The sequence below is a fragment of the Lycium barbarum genome, chromosome 8, assembly GCF_019175385.1.
Source record: "Lycium barbarum isolate Lr01 chromosome 8, ASM1917538v2, whole genome shotgun sequence".
NCBI lineage: Eukaryota > Viridiplantae > Streptophyta > Magnoliopsida > Solanales > Solanaceae > Lycium > Lycium barbarum.
The window spans coordinates 103285724-103304566 of record NC_083344.1 but is presented as its reverse complement, the minus strand read 5'-3'; the positions used below and the strand labels follow the sequence as shown (position 1 = coordinate 103304566).

Here is an 18843-nt window from a genome sequence, read left to right as displayed (position 1 = left end):
TTCAATTAGGTATGTTATTTCAGAATAAACAGGAAATGAAAGGCGTAGAGAGACTATATTGTCTCAAAAAAAAAGTTCATTTGTGATCAGTCCAAAGCTAAACTTTAGAAGGTTATTTGCAAGCGTCATATGTTGGGATGTGAGTGGATGATCCATTTTAGAGAAATTCCAAGTGGTATGTGGAAGGCAGGCAAAACGGTTCTCCAACACAGTTGTCTCACGGATGATTACAGGAAGGATCATTCCAATTTAATTAGTCACCTGGTTGCTACTACGTTGATACCATATATTATGGTCGATCCATACATTAGTATTAACTCGGTTCAGGAAAAAATAAAAGGGTTGTATACGTTTACTCCTAGTTATAGAAAAGCACAAAAGGGGCATAAGAAACCTATTGAAATGGTATTTGGAGATTTTGAAAGCTCTTTAAGACATTGCCCCGATACATTGCTGCCCTACAATATTTCAATCCGGGGACCATTGTTTAGTGGGAGCACCAGTCAACTACAATGCAAGGCGAACACATCTTTAAGTTTCTTTTCTGGGCTTATAAACAAAGCATCGATGGATTAAAAAATTGTAGGCCGGTCATCTCAATAGACTGCACTCATCTGTACGGTAAGTATGAGATGAAACTGTTAATTGCTGTTGGAATTGATGTGAACAATAACATTTTGCCACTTGCATATGCTATTGTTGCATGCAAGAGCTTTGAGTCTTGGACGTGGTTCCTTGTGTTATTGTGGAGACATGTTGTTTGTGGGAGACAAGGAAATGGACTTTTTTCTGACCGTCATCAAGGCATCTTGCAATGCATCCAAACACATGATTGGTTACAACTACCATCCACACACCATAGGTTTTGTGTTCGGCATTTGAAAAGCAACTTTAATAAAAAGTTCCTCAACAGTGACCTTGAGCAGCTAATGTGGTTGGCGGCTACAGAGCACCAGAAGAAGAAGTATAAAATGAGGGTGAAACAAATTAAAAGATTGTCACCTCCAGCGCATGTATGGTTAAATAATCTTCCGGAGGAGAAATGGACATTGAATAAGGTCAACAGTCATAGGTGGGGGGCTATGACAATGAATATCTCCAAGTCTTACAACGGTTTATTGAAGAAAGCTCGTGGATTTCCTGTTACTGCCATGGTCCGTTATACGTTCAAAAATCTGGTTGATCGATTTGTTGAGAGAAGCACCCTTGTTGCTTTGTTCATTGCGGATAAAAAGTTTTGGCCGCTCGCTGTTGAAAAGAAGTTTGATGAATACCCGTAGAGGTCCCTAAAGCACACTGACATGCAACAATACACTGCAACTGAAGGGGTCTTTGAGATTCTGACATTTGACATGAAGGTAAGGGCGGAAATATCCATAAAGTCTCTGCCCAAGGAAAAAAGTGTTCATGTGGGAAGTGGAGAAATTACCATATGCCATTAAATTTTGTGATATCCGCGAAATTCAGCCAAAGACCTATGTTAGCAAGTACTACAGTTGCAGGTATTACAAGCAAAAATACGGTGGAAATTTTTCACCGTTGGGTGATGAGGCATATTGGCCACATTCTCCCTTCAGTTTAATTGCAAACACTGAATACGAGCGAACTTCAGAAGCGCGAAGTACAACTAGAAGGAGGAATGAAATGGATATAGCTCCTGCTCGCAAGGATAGAAAGTGTAGTACGTGCAAGCAAACAATTCATAACAAGAATCGCTGCCCCGACAGAAATCAGTAGTTGTTGTTGCTTGTTGCTTTTTATGTTTTTCCCTAAATTGTACGATCGTTGTTTCCTTGTGTAATCTTCCAAGAATATATAATATGTCTTGTGCTGTTTAATAACGTATTTAATTTAACATTTATTATTTAGATAATGTGTGACGTTTATTTAACTTATATTTTAGTTTTTTTTTATGTTCACATATATCACACATTTTTAATTATTGTATGAGTTAGAATATTGGTTTGAGTTAATTATTATATGACTTGTGGCGTATGTTTGAGTTAAAAATAAAAAATCACTGAATTTTTTTTTTATAAAAAAACCAGCCGGAAATGATTTAAATCTGGCCAACGGTTTACAAAAATTGTTTTTGTAAAACGTTGGCTGGCCAAACAAAAATCAATTCTTGTAAGACGTTGGCCAGCCAACGTTTTACTTGTAATTTTTTTTATTTTTTTTTTTTGGTCTGACAAGTTAGAAATTTTTTTGGGGGTATAACGTTGCCCCATCCACGATATACCCCTTTTGGTATATCATGGAAAGGACAACCCCATTTGATTTATTTTGGGCATTTATTGCCATTTAGGCTCCGGACTCCTTATTTTTGTTGTTCACATAAAATAATACCTACATAAGTTATTTGAAAATTTATGTATTATTTTATGCAGGATAAAATGCAGAATAAGAGTACGAGTATTAATAATACACGAACTAAAATTTAAGTTAATAAAAAATACCCCCACACTCGTTAGTTTTATTCTTCTTTCAAAATATCCTATTCCAAAAAAAAAAATGACCTTTACATTACTAGTAATTCTTATATTTTAATTTATGCATTACTAATCACGATATAAAGAGACTATTTGGAATTGAGAAATACTTGACTTATTGAATCTTGAATATATTTATGACTATTAACATAACATATTTGATGAGCCATTAATTATTAGTGATTAATTTAAATCAAACTTGGCCTGCTGACAATTATGTCCTGTAACTTTGGGTGTGCACAAGTAGGCAACCTCAACTATTATAAAGTTAAACACATAAATACAAATGTTGACGTGGCACATAAATTTTGAAGGTGTCTAGATGATCATTTTGTAAGTTGAAGTGTTCAACTAAAAAGGTGGAGACAAGTTGAGGTGCCTACTTGTGCACACCTAAAGTTGGAAGCCATACTTGCCAGCTGAGGCTAAGTTTGAGGGCCAATTTATATATTATGCCATTTACAAAATGGGGAATTTGGCATGGCAAGACAACGCGGGATACTAATTGGCATAAAAAGCCTACGTTTTTTTAAATTGGCATCTGCTAACCAAATATACATTTCTTTTAAAATGTTTTGACAGTTTCTATTCAATTCCTTCATCAAAAAACTAGATCATTTTGTCTCTCATCCTTTAATGTAGGGCTGCATATCTGTCGGTTCAGTTCGGGTTTCAAAGTTATCGGTTTTTGTTGACACCCAATTTTGTCCCTTCTTTATTCCAATTTATTTCCTTGGGCTTCTAAATTTATTAACGAGCTAAATACTTTATTTTCACTACTATTTTTATTGCTACTACTATTAATATTGTTACTTTCATCTTCACTATTTTACTATCAACATTACTAGCATTACTTTATCACAAATTTTAATGGTTTATCATCATTTCATTTTAGGATTTGCACTCGTTAAATTAATTATAAGTCAACACTTTATTAAGCCCTTTATTTTCTACATATTAATCACTAATTGTCATCATAATATATATACAAGTTAATCACTTAGAAGTTGTAGAAATTAATTACTAAGAAGCCCAAAGGGAATTAAGTCGAAGGAAGAAAAGGCCATGAAATTCGGCCAAAATGAGCCCAAGTTAGCAGCCCAATTAACTAGACCCAAAGCAGCCAAATAGGGAGCCCATTCCATCGGGTCCAATCCGCAGCCCATTCGGTAATTCACATGACCCAATCCATAATTCCATAATTATTCCTTTAACCCTAAAAAACTAAGGGCCGCATAGATCATCTCCCTCACCTCTTTCCTCTTTCAAGAAAGATCCATGTTTCCATAACAATGGCAGACTTCGAACCACCCCATTTTCGTGCAATATTTTCCTCTCTCATCTTCAACGATTTGGTCAACATAAATGGCCAAAAATAGGTCTGAAGTTTCTGAAAAAGAAAGCAACTTTAGGGATTCGATTTTGATTTCAAATAGCTAATTCGTGTAGAATTCCCGCCCAAGAACTTAAAACCTAGAAAACTCTAGCTCCTTTCTGCTATAAATATAGCCTTATGTCTTCAGGAAGGGAGATTTTTTTGAGTCGTCGCTTGAACAACCTGGAAATCCTTAGCGTTTTTTTACAATTTCTCATTTTTGGACTACCACTCTAAACCTTAAAATTGTTTAAACTTTTCATTCTGTCTTGGCGGACGTTGGCCGCGACAAAGATTTTCGAACTCATCTGTGTGAGGTTCGGATCTGTCCATAACGCAAGTGTAGATTCGAGGCCAACGCTTAGTTCACTGCACCACGAACAGTCAACTTTAACGAGCGTTATGTGCTGCCCTGTGTTGATCTCAATCCCTTGACAAATGATTTAGCTTAAACATGATGCTTAATTTAAATTTTGAATCTGGTTCATGTGGAAAGATGAAAGGTTATGCAAATAGATTTCATGAACTTGTAGTCAAAATATTATGTGTAATTAGCATTGTTCATTCTTGTTGTTAGAATGCAGTAAAAATAGTTTAGTAGTGGGTTAAGACTGATATTACATATTAAGTTGAGAAACTGTTAGTTCCCCTTACATGACTTTATAGTTTGACATTTTTGATAAGTTCTCGGTTCCTATGAAAAGAGTTTAAGTTGTGGTGTATGGACCTAGGTCATGACTTGCTTAAATGTCTGACTGTCTACTCTCTTAATGATTCATGAGAGCTTTTAAACTTAACAAGGGTCTTCAATATGTTTTCAAACTAATTGTGAAAGTCCCACACGTAAAAATGAACTTGAAATACTATTTTAAGACTGTAACATAACCTTTTTAACTTGTCTTCATCTAGTTTAACACAAAACTTCCTGGAGTTTGCTTAACACTGAGTGAAGAGGTTTTTTTTGTCCTTTAATGAACATTCCCTACTTTGTTTTCTCTGGATAATCTGAAATCTTGGGGTCTGTGGTGCATCAGTGATGGTCTAAAAGTGTTTAGGTTGTTCTTATGTGTTGATCAAAGTCACTTTTAGTCTATTAAGGTAGTCCATAACTCATTTAGAAATAAAGTATACTTCATCTATGATAGTAGTCAGTGGTGCCTTTGCATGTTTATAGTTTCCTGATATCAACTTCTGTGTGCCATCATATGTCCATATATGACTCAAGTTATCCTATCTTAATGAAAACTCAACCTATTTGTTCGAGAAAATTCAAGGCTAGCATAAACCTTTCTCTGAGAATTGATATGTGGCATGTTTGGCCATGTTCTTTCCTTAGGAGACTTCATATGCCTATCTTGAGATTGAATTGATCCTGCTATATCTAAAAGTGGTTTAAATCTTCTTCTATGAATTATGTGTTTGCTTAGTTATGTAGCTTTTCTTGTCCATGACAAATGTAGAATCAGCATTCTCCCATACTGTAAACCTCTTTGCTTTCTGATAAACCTTTTCTTTTGATCTGTATTAGCATGATAGGAATTCGCACTTTGTTTACTACATGAATGTGAAACTCGTGTATACATTATGATGTATACATGAGAGAAATCCCTAAATATACTATGAGTTCATTTTGTGAATTGGACATAGACATGATATGTTTGGGCCTGCCCATTATCATTTACCACTTTATCACAAAAAATGGGCATGTTCCCCTACCATTTAACTGGTTCGCATTTACAGTTGAAATTGGGCCTCACTCTTGCGTGTTGCTCTTTATTCTACTTGAGCTTACCTGCACTCTCTATTTGTTCGGGCTTCTGAAATCTTTAAGTCATACCAAAATAGCCTTAGTGAGAGTAATTTAACATTACGTGACGTAGTTTGTTTTTCTATGGGTAGTCGTCCAATTAGTATAGAATTTCTGTAAGAATCTCCTTATATCTTGATGATATGTTTTAGCATCGTTGTCGTTGTCATGCTTTGCGTTCTCGTTTTACTTTCAACTAGTTATGTATTCCAACAGAACCGTTAGATTATATCGCTAATCTTTATTTCCCCTTCTTTTACATGTACACTTCGGAGCAAAAATGGAGTCTTTATAAAGACTCTCACTGCCCGAGCTGTCTCATTTTATGACTATGCCGCCGCTAGATTCGGGACTCAACATCATCGCAAGACCTGAACGTGCATCTACTCTATCACTCACACCTCTCGCTCTCTCAAAACTCATCTGAACAAAAACCGAAGAGAAGCGAGATGAAATGACAAACATCCTGCTATACTCTTCCTTTAATTACTTATTCCGAATATCATCCTTGATAGCTTTCTTTCCGTTGTTTTGCCATGATTAGCTGTGTGTTTGTTTTGTTGACTTTGTTTGGAGTTTGAAGTGTCCCAAGTTAATTGATATTTGGTCTCGTCGTCTAGAGAAGCACATAATTGAATTTAGACCCCCTTTTAATCAAGAAGCAGGCCTCATGCATTTTACTCGTCGATGGCGGTAACTAGGACATTTAAAATCGGTTAAACAATTAGGAGTTTCATGAGTTAAGACACGTTTATTAAATCAGCTGAACTTTCAGAGGAAGTAATTTCAGAAAATCTTGACATTCGGATTTTATTAAGGTCCGAGGTCGTTCTCCTACAAATTGAAATGTAATGAACTATTACCTAACTTTTCTAAGTCTTTAAACCAAAGCCAGCTATTCCTTTTTGAGATATGTAACTATTTTCCATAAGTTTAATTTTTCTCAACTATTGCACTTTTTGATTTTAGTATTTTTATCATCTATGAATAATCTTTATAACTTCCACTCATATTCAGCATCAGTTAACTATTTTCCTCTCAACAATTGGACTTTAAAAATGTTTATGTTTTATCTTATACTTACACTTAGCCTTATAAATAAGTTCGGTTGGTTAACCATTTTTAATGGATCTTAAAGGGTGCTTAATACCTTCCCTTTAGATTAATTGAACCCTTACCTAGAATCTTAAGTTAGTAGACCTTGAAACGGAGTTAACTTTAAAAAATAACTTTAATCAACTTTAGGTGCCCTAATTCACCATAATAATTAGGTGGTGACTCTCTAACTTTAATTAACCCCGGAATTACCGAAATGTTGTAAACCATTTTGACTCCGGTTAAAATGGGGTATAACAGCTTGGCGACTCCACTGGGGATTACTTAGGTTCTAACCATATCGGACTTAGTTTTTTAATTAGGCTTTATGTGCTAACTTAGTTACTTTATTTGCTTAAACTGTTTCACATGCTATAAATTGCTTGCGTGATATATTGTTTTGCTTGATATAAATTGTTTATGTGTTACTTGCTTTGATAAATTGTCATTCCGTTTCACTTTCCTCCACTCCTGGAAAATTCACACACTAAAGCGGTTTCGCGGTTCGCGGCCGTGCACTATTAAATCACCCTCTAGTTGGATCGATCTTGTGGATTTAGTTGATCGGCGGTGCAGTCGACAGCCACGGATTTTCCACTCCCAAGTTGTCCACTTGGGAGAGTCTTGTGTCATAGGAAACCAACTCTTAGTCAACCTAGAGTAGAGCTAAACCAACACCCTTTATTAGGAGCATACATTTCATGACCTAGGAGGATTAATACCCTTGGTGTATTAAGCCCATTAGATGACTTTACCTAAACTTCCAAGTGGGTCCACGACCCCAAGTGACACTAATCATACTCTATGTGCATGTTTGAAGGATAATTGTGCCTAAATATTGACTATTTGCTCTAACTAATTAAACTTTAGGAGGGAGGAAATGACTAACGTTTCTATGACAGGTATGGATCTTACATTGGAGTACATCTGTGATCAACAATTGACGAGAACCAAGGACATCACAAAATGGAGCTAGAAATTTGGACATAAGAAATTGTATCTACTTTACTTAGATTAGGAAATATTTTATGTTGTATTCATTTGATATGTACTAAATATTACATTACTTTTGTACTTTATTTCAGAAAATAGAATTTGTTTAATTAGCCAAGAACAATGGGATGACGTATTATGGCACATTTTACCCTTCAAACAAACGTTAGGCCTACCTCTGGCACAAAGAGGTCACAAGCATATTAGGACGCGTTATTGTTGTTTAATATACTTGTTTACACTTGCTTGACAATTTGTTTGCCTTTATTTGATGAATTATTTTCTACATGACTTATTTGACTCTACGTGATCATGACTTTACTTAGATATGTTAATGAGACTAATATCATTTGCATTTTATGTTTCCTTTTTCTTATTATGTTTTATTTTTATTTTTATTATTCCCAAAAGAGTTGATTCATGTTGACATTCGAGCTGGCCGACCATCCTTACTTCACAAGGTCAAAGACGTCAGCATTACCTCGCCGTAGTTGGGCTATCCAAGGAAGGAAAACTACTATGTCTAATCCAGCCGCATCTATTTTAACTGGTTTGAAAAACATCGTGATCTCTAGTAATCCCCCCAAGACTTCCAAACGTAGAACCGCTATTCAACACGATGAACATATCGCCCGCCTAACTCAAGAGATTGAGGATCTACGTGGAGAACTGAATCGGGTTAGGGACTTGACCAATTTGTCCATCACACTCCAAAGTCCACCTCCTGAACCCAGAAATGTCGCACCAAACCCACCTCGTTTTCCATCACTTGAATCTCCAGTTCCTGAACATTTCCCTCCACAAAATAATGCACCTACCAACAACAACTTTCCTCCAATCACCCTCGCAAATCCACCAAATCCATCATCCATCTATACTCCTCCACAAAGTCAACCGCCCACCTGCACTACCTACGCTACTCCTAATTCACCACCCGTCAACCCACCAAGTCAATTGCTAGTTCACACTCCTTATGTTCCTTTATCCACCAACACTAATCCGCCACCTACAACTACTCCTCTAAACCCACCAAACCAACTACCTATAAATACCACTTATAACACGCCACCTCCAGTCCAAAACATTCCCACCGTCCAAACTTATCCAACCCAGCATATACAAGGGGCACATTTTGTCACTCCTAATGCGCAATATGTTCCTCCGGTATATGCAGCAGAAACACAAGCCTTTACCAACCCAGTAACAGTTAGGTTCCAACCCGAGGTGGATCAATATAAGGAAATGGAAAAGGATGCAAAAGCAAGGGCGGATGATATATTGTTAAAAGAGATCCACAGTCTCAAAGAAGCAATGAGAAACCTTCAAGTTGCTAGGGGAAGCAAGAGTGTAGAATATGAAGATCTGTGTGTTCAGCCTGACGTCGATTTGCCCGTAGGCTACAAGCCGCCGAAATTTGATACATTTAATGGAACAGGCGACCCTCATACGCATTTAAAGGCTTATTGTGACAAACTGGTTGGAGTAGGTAGAGATCAGAATATAAGGATGAAGTTATTCATAAGAAGCTTATCTGGTGAGGCTCTTACTTGGTATTCGCAACAACTTGTCCGTAAATGGCGTGGTTGGAGTGATATGGCACAAGACTTCATGGACCGATTCAGTTTCAACACCGATATCACACCAGATAGAGTCTACATGACTAAGGTAACTAAGAAGTCAACTGAGTCGTTCCGTGAGTATGCACTGCGTTGGAGGTCAGAAGCAGCCAGGGTTCAACCCCCGATGAGTGATAGAGAAATGACTGCCACCTTCATTGAATGCCAAGCTGGCATATATTATGAGAAAATGATAGGCATGATGGGGCAGAAATTCACAGAAGTTGTCAGAATGGGAGAAGCCTTAGAAGAAGGAATCAAATCGGGAAAATTCAGGATCTTACTGCTTTGCAAGCTGTAAGCAAAGCTATTCAATCTGGTTCTATCAGCGGGACCAAAAAGAAGAAATAAGATGTAGCTGCAGTCATGAATATCCAAGGGCATAAGCCGAGCCAAGCCATTACATACCTTAACCATCCACAGCAACCTTTCTACCCTTACCAATATGTTGAACCCTATCAAGCTCCACTAACTCCTTACCTTGTCTACAACGCCCAAGCAAACTACTACCAACCCCGAGCACCTCTCTATCAAAACCCACGTCCCCAACTTACCAAAATCGACCACATGCTACACCTAAACCCCGTTCAAACCCTGAAATCAAAAATACCCGTAATTACACTCAATTCGCTGAACTCTTGGCTCAATTATTTGAAAGATTGAAAGCAGCAGGCGTGATACAATCAATTGAAGGGAAAATTCTCGATCCTATTCCAAGATGGTTTGATGGTTCCAAGCGTTGTGCATATCATTCTGGAGTTGCTGGGCACGACACTGAGGATTGCTATGGTCTCAAAAACAAAATCAAAGCCTTGATTAAGGAAGGAGCGATCCAACTTACTGGAGCTCGGCCCAATGTGGACAACAACCCTTTACCTACTCACGAAAATACCAACGTGAACATGATAACTGTTGAGGAAGATAGGGATTTGAAAGGAGCCATTATGCCAATTGGAAAGATGGAAAAGGGTACGTCATCAACTTTTGTTGCTCCCGTGGGAACAGTCCAAAGACAAGCACCAATGAAGATTGCTTCTACAACTACTCACAACACCAAGACACCGACCATCTGGGGTGCCGAACCAGGAGAGACTTTGAAGAATTGAACTTCTACTCCGTCCTTGGTTTGCCGGGAGTCTTGGTAGATTAGACATGTAGTGAACTTTTGAAATAGCACGATTTTAAAAATTGAGGCCTGAATCGTGCCCAAAACTTTTGTTGCTTTGCCTCATCTTTTGGAAGCTTAATTGCAAAATCTATGAATGCATTTCTGATTTTCCTTAACTGCCTATTATTTGTTATTTTCTATTTTATTTAGTATATAAATTATCAAATTTTCCAATTTTATGATTGTGACATATAATGAAACGAATGAATAAGTTTATGTGCCGAACATGATTATGAAGAATGGGAAGACAACATACATCTCGAGGGAATAACAAAGAAATTAGAGGACAAGACAAGATTCCACTTGGAAGAAATTGAAATAGCCGATAGATAATGACATAAGCATGAAGGCTATCAATTCAAGAAGAAATCAAAGGACGACATTAGATTAGATTGCCTAGTTTGCAACCTTTCCTTTAATGTAATTACGAACTACGCTGACCTGATTCCCTCGGTGGGATACGTAGGCAGCCCACATAGGGTTCGGTTGCATTATAAAAGAAAATCCAAAAATCCTTATTACTCGTATGTAAGGAGAACTTCGCATGGCCTGATTCCCTCGGTGGGATACGTAGGCTATCGACATACGGTTCGGTCATATTTAGGTAGAAATCCAACAAACCTTTTGCCATTTATGTAACGGAACTACGCTGACCTGATTCCCTTGGTGGGATACGTAGGCAATCCACATCGGGTTCGGTCCCTTTATTAGAAAATTTCAAACCATTTTTTATGTACCTTACGAACTACGTTCTGACCTGATTCCCTTGGTGGGATACGTAGGCAACCTATATAAGGTTCGGTTACACCACAACATAATTTTAGTGTACCCTCCCGAAGTCAAAACTGGGGCAGATTTTGAAAGATATAGACAAGAGAATGGTTGGACATCGACAAGAGTAAGGCTACCAGACAGGAAGTATTATAGACAAATGACGTTTCAATTGTTTCAGAAGTGTCACAATCTAAAAGTTGGCAGAAATTTTTTACAACTTGTATACTTATAGTTACATATATATCTTTTCTTATATACATATACTTACATATATATCTTTCAAATGAAACATTTTCTTTCAATTGTTTTCACTACTATTCATCTACCGAGGCTTGAAGGGAGATCACAAGATCCAAACAAACAAGACGAATGTAGCACCAACAACGTCAAGCTTCGAGTCAACACGAATCAACTTCCCCCCTCCCAGACTAAGAATTTTCCTTTGAATGCAGGAATAAAAGACCGCGAGACCAACAATCAAGTCTATCAATCATGGCCGAAAAGCATTATTAGGCTCATTATGGCATCGCCTTAAAAGCCAAATGGATTTATTTCCAACTTTATCTTTAATTTTATTTTTATCACAATAACTTTATGACTTTATTAACAAATACACCTGTTTTTGTAGGTTGTCGAGATTGAAGGCGAATTAAATCAGGATTACATGTCGAAAATCGAAGATGTCATTAATTTGGCCGTCACGATCTCATCAACATCATTAGCCAAACGGCTACACTATCACTTTACTCTATACTTTACCAATTACTTTATCATTTACTTTACCAACTTTAACGACTTTACCCTGAACTTTACAGGAATTATCATTAAGTCTCTGAAGACAACCGGAGGCATCATTTGGCTATACAGCCTCTTCTGCATAAGCCAAATGGCTACACTATTACTTTACTCTCTACTTTATCATTTACCTTACCAACTTTAACGACTTTATCCTGAACTTTACAGGAATCATCATCAAGTCTCCAAAGACAATCGGAGACGTCATTTGGCTATACAGCCTCATGTGCATAAGCCAAATGGCTACACTCTTATCATCCACTTTACCTACTTTAACGACTTTACCCTGAACTTTACAGGAATCTTCATCAAGTCTCCGAAGACAACCGGAGACATCATATGGCTATACAACCTCATCTGCATAAGCCAAACGGCTACACACTTACTTTACTCTCTACTTTATCAATTACTCTATTCACTTTACCTACTTCAATGACTTTACCTTACATTTTACAGACAACATTTATCATCGAGTTCCATAAGACAGCCGGAGGCCTTTTTTTATCATCATTAAAGTCTCCGAATACAACTGGAGATATTATTACGTCTTCGGCATAAACATCACGCATTCATTCAAGTCCCTGAAGACAACCAGAGATAACATTTGGCCACACGGCCCCATTATAAGCCACACGGCTTCATCCTCATTCTTACACTCATATTTATTATCATGTTTACACTCTTTATAAGTTTTACACGTTCAACTTTACCCCAGACTTTATTAATGATTCTGACATGAATTTCAGTTTTAACAGAAAATACAATCTACATACAGAGACACAGCACAACGTGGAACTTTATCTTATGCAGTGAACTGGGGCGAATATGCTGAAGAGGAATATCAAACTCACAAGCAAAGGTCACAGATTTACTCTCGAACTCAACTCCGCCTACGTCTACAAACATGTTATACGTGGGTTATCCAAATTTTTCTTTCATATCCACCGCTAAAACTCTACTCAATCAACTCTTTTCACAATCTTGTATCCCTTTCTATACCTAGTGTCTCCATAACTCGATACTGGGGCAACTTTTGGAAATCCGCATCGTGGCTAGTAGAGTCCTACTTATGAGTGTGTTGCGCGCTACATTTATAATTGGGAGGCTATAAACATACGTTTCATTCTCAAATGTTCTTGTCACATGTCTTCAACCCCTTTGAGGTTACAAATCCTATAGTAGTACTCTTTTCAAATTCGAACTACATTCCTCCTACGCTCAAAGTTTAGTCATACTATATCGAATCACAACTCATATAACGTATCAATAATCCATTAATCTTCACTTCACAACACCCTAGTCTCACCATAATTCAACACTGGGGCAAAAGCGTAGCGTCAGTATCGACCCGCTTCTTTCGAACTACATACAGCTTGATTCTCATGGAACCCGAGATATGTATGACTTGTACCTATATGTCAATTTCCCTTTAAAATGCGTATTACGTAACTCCGGCCTACAGACCTTGTATTCTACTTGATCCCAATTTGTTCGACACTTTTCGCTTTTCGAGTCAAACAAGTTATTGTTTGACCGTAATTTTTCATGTCTTTTAAATATTTTTAATAATAATATTTTTAATTATTATTATGACGACTTATAATACTTTTTACATAGTTTTCAAATATGTAATTTTTATTTCAAAAAAATTAAAGATTCGATGTTCAAACACACGATCAAAATTAAGTTGTTTAACTCTCGAAAAACGAAAAGTATCGAATAAATTGGGACCGATGAAGTTTTACTATAAAGTATAAAGATTGGTGTAAAGATTTCTGAAGCGGATATCTGCTTTTCATTTTTATTTAATTTTCACCTCCAAGACAAACCCTCATAGAACCTGGAAATGTCCCGTCTCACAGAAATTTAGGATAACCATAAAGTAATTAAAAACATATTTATGCTCAAAATCATGGACATCCATTTCACTATTAATCTTTATGGAAAAAAAAAAAGAAAAAAAGAGAAGAGAATCCGTTTGAAAAAAAAAATGTGTTTGGTCAGCTCCTAAACTGAAAGCTTCTGCTGGCAATGCATTCAACCAGCCACCCAAAACTGTGATATTATATACAATAACCAGTATTCTTTCCACGTACCATTTCATTTTCACTACCATAATCCTACTGTATCCATTATACACTGCTTGCCCCAAGAGGTCTGTATTGCCTGTTTAAGAAACTCTAACCACTTGGTTCATCTGCAACTCCATCTGAATGATAGGACGAGATGTCCACAGGCGGACTGATACAGCCAACGATGCCTTTGGATTGGAAAGAGTTCTTCTGTGGATCAAGATACATCACTACAACTGTTATATCATCGTGGAAATGACGCCTAATCCCCTTCTCTATTTTCTTTATGTCCTTGTACCTCATCTCCCTCTTCCTAGCAGCCTCCTTAATGGCTTCTCCCACCAGTCTCTTAGCTATTCCCTGCAAGTACACCAACCAAAAGATCAGTTCATGATAGTATAAACTTCAAATGCCCACGAAGTGGGAGTGGTTACATTATCAAACAAACGAAATTAGCAAGAACCACTCCCCTATCTTATCAAAGATGACTTAAACAAGAATGTCATCAAAGTCATTGTCAATTCCCTCTCAGGTTAAAGTAAACAGACTTGAGTCCGAACTGTATTAACAGCCAACCATAGCTAGTAGCTTGGCAACGAAATGTAGATATTTCTCCATAACTTGTGAACACAAGACAAGAATAAAAGAAATGTCAACTTACAGCTCTTGGGTTTTTAAAGACTATTTCCACAGCTGCTTCATCAGTTAGGTGTTCCCAGAGGCCATCAGAAGCAAATATCACAAATAAGTCATGCTGTCTAAGTTTTCTTCTAACTATGGAAGGTTCTGCTGTCATTACAGCACGCTTCAAAGGAACAGGATTTCCATATTGTTGAAAGACAGGATCCCTGATTAACTCAGGTCTCTTCAGATAGGCATCTCCAATGGATCTCGAGACCTGCAAAGTGCCATGTATAAGTATCTTTCTCCCATGTTCACATGACAAAGTCTCGACTAAAGAGCAAAGACACAAAGAGGCTACAAACAAAAGGCACCATGCATAAGTATATTTCTCACATGTTCACATGACAAAGTCGAGTACAAAGCAAAGACACGAAAAGGCTACAAATAGAGTGCAGATATTCTGTCTTACTTCCCCAGGAATAACACCTAGACTACTAGCTTTCATAATTTAGATAAACTAAAAGATCCTACTCATGAAATGAGTTTCATGGGCCAGAAAAAGTAGACAGACCAAAAAAATCAATTCAATTCTACACACCGTGGCAAATCATTGACCTTAAAGTAGACAACCATCAAGGACAACAACACAACATTTTGATGTTACACCTATGAATTGTGCATAACCAAGATAAGTGGGAATCTCAGAAGCAAGCTCCTGTAAGTGGTGCTTTTATTTTTCAGAAAAGAAAAAAGAAAAAACAGTGAAAGCTGGAGAACCAAAATGCAGTTCACTATGAACAATACAAGCCATTAAGCCAGGGAATAGAAAACAGATAAAAGAACCGAAACAAAGCCATAATTAAGCACCTAGGGAAGTCAAGAAACAAATACGATGGGGCCTTGGGTTGTTCAGAATTGACATATTAAGAGTCATCTCAATAACAGCGTTCAACCAAAGATGTATAGGTCATTCAGCAAGAAAAGAGACAGATCTGGTTTAAGTAAGCATCAAATGAGCAAGCTCACCTGAATTATGCCTTTAACTCTCCAAACTCCTCGGCAATATACCACTATAGATGAATCATCAGGATGAAGTGCTTCAACCTCTTTCCGCACCTTCTCACATGAAACATTATGATCAGTTGACAGCCTTTCTGCAACCACTTTACTTCTCTCCCCGTCATAACCTCTGCGTCCAAGAACTGCCCTGGAGTCTCCTAAATTAGCTACGTATAATTCACTTCCCGAAATAGCACCAACCAAACAACATGATCCAACTGAAGCAATCTTTGGCATTAACGGCAATGATTGCTTCACCAATCGAATAAAATCCTCTTCTGTGGCACTAAATGCCCTCTTTATCACCTCTGATGATAAACACCCTTGCTCTTTCTGGAACTCTACACCAAATTGAAAGCAAATAAATTAGATAAATAGTGCTTCATGTACAACACAAGAATATGCAGTCCAATAATACGAAATAGACCACGCGACTCATGTTAACATAAAAGGCCAACCACAACTCATCAACAAAATTATTCCCTAGTTGGACTAAGGATAAGGCACGCAGTAAAGTACGCGTTCAAGAACTAGAGTAAGGAATCAAAACTATCTCCCTTTAACAGCTTCTAAACTAGATCGTACACAAAGAGAAAAGAGTTTATTAACAATATGCATAATCAAATCAAACACCTTAAAACCAAAGAGGAAAAGAACCAATCTTAAGAAGCAAAACAACAGACTGAAGCAACACCAAATGACCCACATAAGAAATGACGTGTAAAACCAAAATTAGAGCCAATTTGACTAAACTTTGAACCTAAATTAGATTAGATTAACTCCATATCTTAAGATTAAAACTTATATATATATATATTCTAAAATTACATGTAAAGTTGCAACTTTTCTCATATCAATTTGGTGACAAAATACATCTCAAAAATACTGGTCAAAGTTCATTCAGTTTATATCCACAAAATTGAAATTACTTACTATGTAAATAAGGGAAGAGGTGTCTATTAACGAATCGAGCAGCTTCAGGGCCACCATGACCATCATAAACACCAACATATGTAGCTGAAGGAGAAGTAAGCACTTGGCTTTGATCTTCTAATGAAGAATTCGCCTGAACAACCGCCATCGAAAAATCGCCAGAGGAATGAGGCTTCAAATCGGTATGCCATAAAAGGCCATCACCGCTTCGCCTACCCAAACATCTTTCCAATGGCCTGTAACACAATCTCATCATACTTTTCCGATAATCAATCGATTAAAAAACCTCGATTTTACTGTGTTTTGGGGATTGATCGGAAGGTGCTCGATGAATTGTCTGAGAGAGAAAAAGGAAGAAAATAGAGAGTGCAAGAAAAGAGCGGCGTTAAATCAATAATTCAATTACAACATCAACCCCAAACCAGACGAGAAGAGGTCGGCTAAAACTGCGATTTTACCAGTGTTTTGGGGAATGATCGGAAGGTGTTTGATGAATTGCGTGACAGAGAAAAAAGGAAGAAAACAAAAAGCAGAAGAACAGACCGGCCAATTACAATATAAGAAGTGGTTGGCTAAAACAGCGATTAAGTTCTCCGTTTTACTGTTTCTTGAATTGATCGGAAGGTGCTTGATGAATTGTCTGACATAGAAAAAGGAAGAAAATAGAGAAGTGAAAAAGAGAGCGGCCTTAAGCCAATAAACCAATTAAATTATCGATTCCAAATAAGAAATCGTCGGCTAAAACCGCGATAATCTTCTCCGTTTTACTGTGTTTTGGAGATTGATCGGAAGATGCTTGATGAATTGTCTGAGAGAGAAAAAGGAAGAGAACAGAAATTGCAGAAGAGAAATCAATAACAATCTCGGCTAAAACAGCAATTTTATTCTCCGTTTACTGTGTTTATGGGGAATGATCGGAAGGTGTTTGACGAATTGTCTGAGAGAGATAAAAGGGAAGAAAACAAAATTGAAGAAGTGGGAAGAAGAGAGGGGATTAGTTAAAGACTTTAGGAGAGAGTCGTGGGGGAAAAACCGCGTATAAACAAAAGGGAAAAAAAGACAAGAGACACGGAAAAATTAAGTACCTACTCTTTACGCGTCTTTTATTTATGTAGAAAAACTTTAGTCGTACAAATACTCTAAAGAGCAATACATACATACTGCTTTATCCGTTTTGTGCGATGTCAGTTGTTAGTCATTTAACATCTCTTTCCTATTTTGACTCTGTCGTGTTTCATTTGTTAGTTATCCACAGTCCATATTTATTCTCTGCCTGACTAGACACAGGATTTAAACATGCTCTCATTTGACTAGATAATTAGATTAATATTTCCATCCAATTTGTCTTTAATAAAAAAAAAATGGTCCAACATACTGTAGTTGTTATTTTAAAAAAATTAAGATATAATTAATTATTTTTTCCAGATTAAAAAGAGTGTTCACTTAGCCATTTGCATACCCCTTGAGAAAATACTAACTCCTAGAGAAAAAAGAAGAAGTAATTTGACTAAACTGCTCTTAATTAAATAGGTATTAAGATTTGATCGCATAGCACTTAATAGGGGCATATTTGGAAAAGTAAAGTTAATTCTTTCTGGATTTGATAAGTGGACACTTTTTCAATCCGGAGGAAGAAAGTTTTCACCTTTATCCTTAGACAATAAATATGGACCGAAATTAATGTGGGTGAAAAAAAATGACTAGTAAAATATACCGGAGGAAGTAATTGTAAGAAAATATTAAATTAATAATTATAAAGTATAGTAAATCAAAATAGTACGTTTCAAATTAATTTTTTCATCGCTAATTCTTATTTGTTAGTAGTGAATATGTGGCAAATTATTTAGGATAACTTGATGAGAGGCACGTGTGAAATGAAAAAGTCATAAAAATGTGTCTACATGTCACAGTGAGTTCATGGTGATAATTTAGGGGGATTTTTAACCTATTCGCTACAAAAAAAAAAATTAAACTCTTTAGAGGAGCTTTTGGAGCATGATGTTCACGTAAAATAGTCGAACAACCAAAAACAACAACATG

At 36.8% G+C, this 18843-nt stretch overlaps 1 protein-coding gene across 1 annotated transcript; it reads right to left on the bottom strand.

Moving 5' to 3' along the window:
- Positions 1 to 14012: 14012 nt before the first annotated feature.
- Positions 14013 to 17812, bottom strand: LOC132606489 (probable protein phosphatase 2C 63). The gene is made up of 4 exons (XM_060320017.1): positions 16804 to 17812; positions 15838 to 16211; positions 14849 to 15085; positions 14013 to 14547 (listed from the first exon to the last, which is right to left on the bottom strand). The coding sequence occupies exons 1-4, from the start codon at positions 17057 to 17059 to the stop codon at positions 14296 to 14298; spliced, it is 1119 nt and encodes a 372-aa protein (XP_060176000.1). The 5' UTR covers positions 17060 to 17812; the 3' UTR covers positions 14013 to 14295.
- Between the last annotated feature and the right edge of the window lie 1031 nt (positions 17813 to 18843).

What these genes read in the sequence shown, in the direction of transcription:
- LOC132606489 (XM_060320017.1), bottom strand. Translation starts at nt 17,059, where the DNA reads ATGATGAGATTGTGTTACAGGCCATTGGAAAGATGTTTGGGTAGGCGA. An exon ending in CCTCTTCCCTTATTTACATA is followed by an intron (nt 16,212 to 16,803) that starts GTAAGTAATTTC and finishes AATTTGGTGTAG; the next exon opens with AGTTCCAGAAAGAGCAAGGG. An exon ending in TCTTTAAAAACCCAAGAGCT is followed by an intron (nt 14,548 to 14,848) that starts GTAAGTTGACAT and finishes GTGTACTTGCAG; the next exon opens with GGAATAGCTAAGAGACTGGT.